Below are 10,967 nucleotides of genomic sequence, written 5' to 3'. Positions count from 1 at the left end.
ATACTTTTATGTTGTATTTCAGATATTTTTTCATACCTATCTGCAATATTTTAAAACTAAACACATATATTAAATTACTATATAGTTCACACCTTGTCGTGTTGTTCGAAAGTTTCGTAGAATAAAAAGTTTTTTGTTTGAAGTATTTTTCGAACATTATAACGAAGAACATCGGCGTCGTTTTTTCAGGTCGAACATTGTAAACTTCGATATTTGTGAAAGTGTTATTTTGCTTTTGGTGAGTTATTATGTTATTATATTTATATTATAATATTAAAATGTATAATAATAATAAAATATATTGTAATTTTAATATATTCATGAAGTTGTTTGCATATAAGATTATGTTCATTTTTACATAAAATCTGGCTCCAAAGAAATAGCGTAGAGAACAATCTGGAATATGTCAGGCATCTTTAATAAAAATGAACTTCACTTAAGCTTCATAGATCGTCTTTTATAAATATATCTCTTATAACAAAAAATGTATTTATTTCATATGAAATCGACTGATAGTTTACTTGTCTATATATAGACTTTCCAATAAGTCACATATACATATATACTTTCTACATATGTATGTATACACAAAGATTTAATAATCAATTTTTTTAACATTAATGAAAAATTCCTGTGTCAATAAAGATTTATCTTGTTTTTCAGATAATAAATACAAGTTAAGATTGTTAAAAAGATGGAAAATAAAAATAAGATGTCTTTTGCACATAAATTATGGTATTTAGCTAATAAGGAAGATGTTTTATGTGTCGTATGGGTCAAAAATGAGGATGCCATACGTCTGAACATGATTCTTTTGGAAAAGTACTTATGTTCTGAAGACTCAATATTTTCTATTAAATCAGCAAGTCATTTTGCTAAATACCTTGTATGCTATGGTTTCATAAGTGTGATAACGAAAAGTGATCCATTTGGCCAGAATATTATTATTAAGCATAAGAATTTTACACGAGATGGAAAAAAACTTGACTTAATAACTAACTCATGTAGTAAGAAAAATATAGTAGATTGTGAGCGACATAATTTGCACAACGACTTTGGAGAGTTTTCAATGCGTCCATTCGTTCCAAACGAATTTCAAGGCGATGACACCATCCCATGCCAGTTTTCGGAAGAACAACTGAAGGAATTTTTTGGAGACGATTACTCAAAAGTACAAAAAAACGAAATAAAAATAAGTTCTAAACAAATGTAAGTTTAAAAAAATTTTTTTTTTTTGTTTTTATTGTAATAATTATATCGTTTTTTTTTGTAATAAAAATAATAATATAATTGTGTCATTAACGTATACTGCAGATAAAAAAAACAGTTACCGTTAAAGACATCGAAAGTTTTCTCAACGACTGAATCAACACAGCGGATAAAGAAATAGTTGTCGTTGAAGAAAAATACGAGAATCACTTCAATGATGGGATGAATAATATGGATATAGAAGAAAAACTAGTAGATACAATTACAGTCCTCTTCCACCTCTTCTCAAAGATCATGCATGTATTGGTACAATTGTTTTCGCGAACAGCATGGAAAAAGAAACAAATCGCGTTATAGTAGATTTTATTGATATGAGTATTAAGGATGCAATGCACCCTGTGGAAAAAGAGAACAAACCTATGGCCTATCGTGGGAGAGATAATCGAGAGTTTTAAAAACGATTATTACAGTGTAAATTATCATTTAGAAAATGCCATAAAAAATATAAACGATAATAGAAACGTGTACACCGTAGATTAATGTAAAAAAGAAATAAAGAAAAACTCAGCTGTGGAGAAAGGAAGAAAAACTTTCGTAGAAGACCCCAGTTATTTTACGAAACTATTGATGATAACGGAGGTACCAAGCACACCTGACGTAGATGAGGATTTCAATATTCTTACTGTAATGCAACAGGCCTCCGATTAAAATTATTATTATATACTAAAGTAAACATAATTTTATATAATTTATGTTTACTTATTTTTAAAAAGAGTTAACCGTAGTTAATGTGACTACTTTAAAGAAGAACGGAAACTATTTGTGGAGGATTTAAGACACCTACCACCTCATAGCAGCATCACAATGGCAATGTGGTCTAATAGTATTAAGTAGAATGCAACAAAAAGTTTCAACTCCAATCATGCGGCGTTTTAGATATTTGGAAGAGAAGCATAGATCGCTATCACAATTCACATGATTAGGGAGCGCATTACTGATAAGAACAGTTGCACTAACAACAGCATAAATGACTGATAGAAATACATAAGCGGAAAAATGAAGTCAAGAGAGAAAATGCCGATAAACAATAGACGTTTGAATTCTGGATGACATCTTGACGAAACACCAAATTGATGAAGCCGAGTGGGTTACTCATAGGACATCGGCATGATTTTAAGTTAAAGTCTAAAGTTGATTTAATGGGATTGATTGCTTTATACTTCGTAAAAAAACCTCTGAAAGTTTTTAATAGTTGTAAACGTTATCTAAGAAAAACATTCGTGCATTTGAACACAAAAAAGGATGCCACGGCTGATATAGTTCCTCAAAACTACTATCAAATGCTTTCAGTCTTGCTAATTTCATGAGGCCAAAATACTGAAGATAGCTGAGCAGTGTGCATACTAGCATCCGAGCATTCTCTTTTCTGCTTAAGATAACTTACAGATCTATTAAATTAAAAACTTACTGTCATATTGTAGTGTACTGAGATACGAACTTTATACACACAATTAAATGTAGGTGATCCGGTTATTAACTCGGAATTCACATTAACAACACAACAAAGTTTTATTTACCCCAACACAAATTCGTTAGTATCACAATTTTATAAGAATAACACAATCTTATACCATCTTAAATAAAAGTTTATTTCCTATTTTAATGCCTTAATCCATAAACTATTGGCTGAAATATGGTTAAGAGTGATATACAACACTTAAATCCACTTACAACAAACTCGTAGATGTAAAAGTTAATATATCTTCCTCCTTCTCGAGAATCTCATGTCGCTCATACAGCATACAGCATGTTGCACTCTTAACATTTTAGAGGAATTACATTGTATCTGCCGCAGTACAAATATGCTCCAGTGTTTGTTGCTTGTTATCCTTAGAGCACATATGATATATAAAAGGAAGAAGATGAAATACCTTGAATGCATTTCTACACTTTGTTATTACGTGGAAAGCAATGTAATATTGTTTTATTAGGTTAAGTGGCACAATTTTAAATAAATCTTTGTCAACGTCTTTCCCAGTTACTGCAGACATGTTAAGCCAGCCAGTAAGAAGAAAGCTGGTTCAGTAAGGAAGCAAATAAATACGAAAGTAAGCAAGAGTTTTGCACAATGTTGCACTTTTGTTTCACATGACAAAAAGTCATTTAACTTACTGCAGCAAAAATGTAAGTTAAATTTCAAGATTAGACATTGAATAATGAAGTCGACATTTATTTAGTAAAAACAAAAATAAAAGGAATTAACAATTTTATTTTCCTCAATCAAGTTCATAATATAATATGAATTTAATTATACCAGCAGTATTTCAGATTTATCATTTCGATATTTAATAAACTGGCAATTAGGAAGCTAATAGCTGCAATAACTAATTACTTAAATTGCGGCAGTCAAAGTTTTTATTATTTAATTCGTCCTTATAGAGTCCCTCTTGGTCACATCTAATAACCTCCAAATGTCAGTTTAAACAGTAGCTTAACAGTTGTTAGTACCGAGTGTCATCAAACCTTGTGTTTTCTGGTCCTTCTAACAAAGATATGGATCCTTTTTGCTAGTGTGCACTAAAATCACAATCTTTCTAATGGGAAAATTTTCATCTATTTGTACTACATGACTAAGCCAGCGAAACAAATTAATGTAAAGATTTTTAAATATGACAATCAGTGGCGTATCATCAAATCATATATATTCTAGTTATTTTATTAAAGATACAGACGTTTTTTATTAGCAGGTGCTGGAACAGAAACCTTTCTAATCGGAATATTTTCATCCATGTGCACTACATTATTAAGCCAGCGAAACCATTTCATTTAAAGACGCTCAACTATGACAATAAGTAGTGCGTCATCAAATCATATATATTCTGGTTCTTTCATTAGAGATACAGAAGCTTTTTACCAGCAGGTACTGGAACAGAAATCGGAATATTTTCATCCAATCGCACTACATGACGAAGTCAGCGAAACTACTTAATATAAAGACGTTCAAATATAACAAAGAGTGGCGTATCTGAAACTGAAACAAAAACGTTTGTAATCGGAACAATTTCATTCATTTCTTCCTTTGTTATAGCCATCGTTATACATGATATTGCTATCCTTATCTAGGTAGGTAGGTAGGTAGGTAGGTTGGAGTGGCGGCCTTGTTTACCAAGAAAGCCCACTTGAGCACAAATAATGGCCCGTTGTGGTACCACAAGGAAAAAGCGATTTTCGTATATAGACAAGGTGATCAGTATACGACCAACGCGCAACAGATCTATCTATGTATATATAATTTTTAATATTTTAATACCTATGTGAAATTATTATTTCTATTGCCAGATTGAATATTTAACTCTGAATAACATGACTATTGAATCCTTTGAAGTTAAGTTAAAGCATTTTTGTGTGTTGTAATAACATTTTCTCACTTTATCGATTCGCATTTCATTTTTTCCATACAAATCTGTGCTAATAGATGCAAATTTAAAATTCATATCCATTCAATTGGTACGTGATGCACTTACCCTTACATGCCACACTCTGTGCTTAAATTGCTCATACCATCAGGAGCTGTAATGGCATCTCTAGTTGCACAAATTCAATTTCCAGCATTAAGCTTACTTCATCTATAGATTTTCGTTATTCCTTAACTGAACTGTTATGGTTTTTATTATACATGTTTTTCCATTTGGTATAACACCCCACTTATGGAGTTTTATTAGTTTTAACATATATTTAGTAAAGAAATTGTTTGTATTTGCTTTAGTGGAAGATTACCGTATACAATGGAATATTTTTGAAAATTCAACTCTGCTACTTTCGTGAAAACAATAAAAGATATGTTAAGGTAATGGTAAGGTCTATAGAAAAAAATTAAAATAGAAAATAGATAGAAATAATATTTGTTAAATTACTAATGTCAAATATGTTTACAGATCCGTAGCTATGATATGATCAATAGTTATGAAATGATCAATAGCTATGAAATGATTAATAGCTATGATATAATCAATAGTTATGATATGATCAATAGCTATGATAGATCAATGATATGATATAATTAATAGCTATTATATGACCAATAGTTATGAAATGATCAATAGCTATGAAATGATTAATAGCTATGATATAATCAATAGTTATGATATGATCAATAGCTATGATAGATCAATGATATGATATGATCAATAGCTATGATATGATCAATAACTATGATACGATCAATAGTTATGATATGATAATTAACAATGATATGATCAATAGCTATGATACAATTAATAGCTTTAATATGATCAATAGTTATGATATGATCAATAGGTATGATATAATCAATAGCTATGATAGAATCAATAGCTAGATATAAAACTAATTTTATTTTTGTATATGATCTCATATAGAGTAACTAAAGAAAAAGTACGTATTTCATCACATTTTCTTTCACTCGACTGTGGGTTTTTGATAGACACATAAAATTGACGAATGTGTAGAGATCTTTGTATCTAAAATCCTATCTAAGGTGTAGATAATGTCACTCAGATCAGACTATAGCACACATTCTTACATTTCTTATTCAACTGTGTTCTTTCACTTAATATAAAGTTGTTAGAACTAATAAAGTTAGAATTACTAACAATATTTTGCGCTTTACAATTTGGTTGTAGGTATATCAGATAGAATATGTTAGAATCCTAAATATGTACATATTCTGTACTCAAAAATTTCATTATAATTCCTTATACGATAATTTCCATTTGTGTATTCCCATACAATAACTAAATAAATAAATAAATTTTTTTTTTTTTAAATATCTATTTTATTTATTGAATCTCTTTTATAAGAAGATTTACAATAAGTATTCAAATCTTAAAAACTAAAGCAAACAAATGAACTGACAATTATAACTGCAGTTAATTGATAATAATTAAAGCTAAAGATATTTCATGAAAAGCAAAGAATAAAGAAATAAATAAAATAAAATAAAAAAAATACAAAATAAACGAAAAACAAAAAAAAAAAAGTATATTAAATTGAAGTAAATTAAAGTTTAAATTAGGTTGATAATAAGTAAATATATAAAGATAGAAAAAGGAATCACTGCGTTGGTATATCTTTTCTGCGTAATCTTGACGAAGGCCGCGTTAGCAATAGATTCCTTGCAAGGTGGTTCGGATGAATTTCAAGTTTTTGTTTGTATTTGCATTTGATTTTAGTGAGTTCATCTTTGATTAGTGGTATTTTCAGATCTTCATGAATTTTATCACTTCTTATATACCATGGAGCCCCAGTAATTATACGAAGGATTCTGGATTGAGTACGCTGAATTAACTCAATGTTGGAGGAACATGCATTACCCCATAGTTCAGCGCCATACTTCCAAATTGGCTTAAGTAAACTATTGTAGAGTAACACTTTGTGGTTTAGCCGTAACTTGGAATTTTTATGCAATAACCAGTGAATTTTTTGCGTCTTAAGTTTTATTTGCGTTCGCTTAGCTTCTAGATGTTTACGCCAAGTTAGTCTCCTATCCAAATGAACACCCAGATACGATACGGTGTTTGATTGCGGAATGGTGATGCCGTTGAAGGTTACTGGGGGACATGTGTCCTTACGTAGGGTAAATGTTACATGTGTGCATTTACTTTCATTTACACGAATGCGCCAGTTGGCTAACCATGTTTCAATGAGTTCGAGGTGTTCAATTAAGTCCCTAGATGCTATGAATCTATTTTGGTGAGAACTAAGGACAGCAGTGTCATCAGCAAACGTAGATGTCACAAGACGAGAGTTGCTTGGTATATCCGAAGTAAACAGGATATAAAGTATTGGACCTAGAACACTGCCTTGAGGAACTCCAGCCTTTATGTCTAGATTAGCTGTTGTATGGCTTCCAACTTTTATATGGAATTTCCTGTCCTGAAGATATGACTCTAGTATTTTGTGAGAGTAGTCAGGAGTGAGTTCCTTGATTTTATAAATAAGTCCAGCGTGCCAAACCTTGTCAAAAGCTTGTGCTATATCAAGAAATATAGCAGAGCAGAATTTTTTATCTTCAAATGCTTTCCTAATCTCATTTGTTATGCGATTCACTTGCTCGATGGTGCCATGTTTGGCACGAAAACCAAATTGGTGGTGAGGTATTATGTTATTTTGCTGTAGATATGTTGTTATCTTCCCGAGAATAAATAAATAAAGAGATAATTATGCAAGTTATATTATTTATAATGATAAAAAAAGTGAGGGTTACCTTTTTTCCACACATATTATATCCCACCATACATTCTCACAAATCAGTTCCCAATATCTTATTAGAAGGGGTCTATCTGCCTGTATTGCAACATGGGGACTGCAGATAAGCGTAATGTCGCTCTACAAAATTCATCTGCAGCAATCACAGCACAATTTTTGATATTGAAGTTCTTAGTTGATTTTCCATCTTCAACTTATCCATTCTAAATTAAACTTCAGCCATCCATCTTAAATTAAACATCAACTGCAGTGCTTACCACTCTTTACCGGAATAGTTAATTAATAGTTAGTATTAATTAATTAAGTTTCTTATGAGGCAAAGTTTTATGTTAGTTTACATAAAGGTTTAAATAATTTTTTTAATAAAAACAGTTTTTTAGCTTTAATATTATTTATTTATATTTATATTTATATTAAAATGTTGACATAAGACTTTAAATTATTAACAGAAAATTATGTTCAAACAATACGTTTTTTATTCTGCTTCATAAATTAAAAGAAAAATGCTGAGAATCTTTAATTAATTAATTTAGCACTGTAATAATGAATGAAAAAGATATCCTACGTACAAAAAATTCTGTATTTATTGAATGATCTGGCGTTAAACATCGCTGGTGGCACAGCAAGTTCCTTTACGAATATTTAATAAATGACAAATGCCAACTTAGCTGACATAAAGTATTTCAGAATCTGAAGAAAATACTTAAGATAGATTGATTACGATATCATTGGTTGTAAAAAATAGCAATGTGCCACAACCCAACAGCTGCTGCAGTTGTGAGTTGCAGCCATGAAGCCGCAATCGAGATAATCACGTACAGATACATTTTTAAAGTTGCAATTATTGGTTTTCAATGCCATTAAAGGCCCTGAATGCTGCAGCTCAACTCACTGACAGTTAAAACCATTTTGATCGATTATTTACTGTCATTGAGTTTACTACTTTAATAAATTTTTGCTTGATGTGAAGTAGTCATCCGCTTTGTAAAAATTGCAACAAAAACTTAAAAGCATAAATTATAAGATATAAGAATAATTATTTTTTACACTTTATCATTTTGTTTTATAAAATTATCCTTAAATCTTTATATTCCTACTAAATATTTGATATGTAATTTTTAGAATTTTGTTTAAACTTATCGCTTCAAATTAAATTTAAAGGAAGAAATGCTCTCATATACACCAGGAGTCAATGAAATCCATACTCATAAAGGGATTATTTCCCTTTATGATTTTTTTCTTTACCTTACAAAAGGTTGGTGGTCCACAATGGTCTGGTAAAGCAGTTTCTATCAATTTCCACTGATTCCGAGGCATTTTCCCTTGGTTCAGTATACTTAATATAAATTTATGCTTTGTCACCTCCGCAAAAGCCTATATATTTCGAGATGCCTCTAATCTTCGTTTCTTTGCTCCAGAGATTGGCTCCACCAACACCCTCTCTTTCTTTACCGCATGTAATAGATTCAGAAGTGCTGGCTTGAAGTCTAGCAAGATAGACCATTCTCTTTTGTAGTCGTTACTTCGTCGTAACTTCTTTTAATTTTTACATTGTCATAGTCAATCTTTTCAACTGATTTTATAGAGGAACTGGTTATCACTTCTGTTTAAAATCTGACATCATTCCTTCATTTTACAAGTTGCGGAGAAAACTTGTGCACCTCTTGAACTTGGGAATAGAAGAAAAATTAGCAAAGACGTATAGGAGAGTAGGGTTTCAAAGGTTAGTGACTTTTAGGTCGCTGTTTACATTTGCCATCTTTCTTGATGTTACTGGATGTCATAATGAAAGAAATTTCTAAGCGGAGGAATGATGTAAGGACATCACCTACAAGTCGACGTTGTAAGACGTTTAATTAGAGAGTGGGAGTGCTCTTATTATAAGCACCTTCTTGCAATACTCAATCAAATCTACAAATATTTTTAAAGACCACTAATGAAAAATATAATTTTTATTAGATCTTTGGTATTATTTGTCTTCGGTAAAATGAATTAAAACACTTTTTTTTTATAATTATGTTGAATTTTTTTAATTAATAAGAAATTCAATAATGAAAAGAAATTCAATCATTTAATATTCTAAGTTTAATTTAAAAGCTAAAAGATTAATTTGAATGAATAATATATATATATGTTTACTTGAACTCAATAAAATGGATGCATCTTAAAAATGTTTGATGCCAAAGTATCTGCACGACATAATATAAAAATATAAAAAATATGAGTTAAATAAAGTACGCACCCATCCTTACTATGTCTGTAATGTGTATTTGTAAATGTCATATATTTTTTAATCTGTACTTTTAATCAAAATTTTTAATAAGATTTTTAACAATATTGCAGGTGAGATATTGTCAGATGGCTGTCTATCTTTTAACATGTAGAAGGATTGTTGTAGTACAGATACGGAACGTGGATATTTTACAGCTGACACGTTATTTAATTATAGTTAACTAAAGATATTTAATTTATAAATGTATTAATAGGTGTGTACAAATTATTTGTATTTGCTTGTTTCTTCTTTTAAAATAATTATTGAAATTTTTTGATTATAGATAGCAGCCAATAAGACAACTTAACAACGCATAATGATGACAATATAAAACTACTTCAACTTAAAGTAAAGATCAACTATCTTTATTCAATTTAATTATTTAACTGATATATAAGAATTAATAACTTTTGTATTACGATTTAAAAGAATTACTTGAGGACTTACTAAAAAAAAATAAACATGGGAATAACATCACAACTGAGACAAACAATATTATTCATATTTTATATTGTCTATACAGTGGATTAAACTATGTAAAAACCTTAATTAAAGAAAAATGAATAAAAAAGAAAAAAAATAAATTTTATTTTAAATATATCTTAATATATTATGCACACACAACAAATATATAATAATATTTTTCTAAAAAAAAAAATTACTAACAATATATAACAAATTATTTAAGATAAGCGTTTTAAAATACATCGTAGGAGTTTGCCCGGGACTGATGCATAAGTGAAAAAAGTTTTTCGGTTAGTATCTATTATCGGACGAAGAAATAAGATTTGGGATCTAATAATACAACATATCGAAAAAATTGAAAAAATACTCTGTAAAGTTCCGATATAATAAAAAATTTTTAAATTTTAGTATATACCAAAGTATTTACTCAACTTAAAAAGATACATAACTTGCTTTAGTTTAGTTAAGTTGCCACTTAAGTTAAACAGTATCTTACAAAGTATGAGATAGTTGGCACACCTTATTTCATTAATTGTTTGTTCTTTAATAAGAGCTAGTTAATAATATATTGTATAAATATATATTATATAGTATATAATAACATATAGCATTAGTACATATTATATATTTAATAATATATTGTATTAGGGGTATATTCAATATTACGGGCAATGAGCTCGATAATCGCATAACGTAGTAGCAGTACAAAGAATTAATAATTAAATATCTTCCAAGTACACAAATTTGGTTGCAACGTCATAACTCGTCAAGCTTA

The 10,967-nt window shown here is 29.5% G+C and overlaps 1 protein-coding gene across 1 annotated transcript; it reads left to right on the top strand.

The window, feature by feature from the left end:
- Nucleotides 1-148: 148 nt before the first annotated feature.
- Nucleotides 149-10,245, top strand: LOC119686141. The gene is made up of 4 exons (XM_038100621.1): nucleotides 149-238; nucleotides 664-1,209; nucleotides 9,799-9,941; nucleotides 10,011-10,245. The coding sequence occupies exons 2-3, from the start codon at nucleotides 695-697 to the stop codon at nucleotides 9,800-9,802; spliced, it is 519 nt and encodes a 172-aa protein (XP_037956549.1). The 5' UTR covers nucleotides 149-238; nucleotides 664-694; the 3' UTR covers nucleotides 9,803-9,941; nucleotides 10,011-10,245.
- Nucleotides 10,246-10,967: the final 722 nt, after the last annotated feature.

Source organism: Teleopsis dalmanni, chromosome 2 (assembly GCF_002237135.1).
Source record: "Teleopsis dalmanni isolate 2A chromosome 2, ASM223713v2, whole genome shotgun sequence".
NCBI classification, from domain to species: domain Eukaryota; kingdom Metazoa; phylum Arthropoda; class Insecta; order Diptera; family Diopsidae; genus Teleopsis; species Teleopsis dalmanni.
Note: the sequence above shows the minus strand (reverse complement) of the source record. Positions and strands in the feature narration are given on the sequence as shown.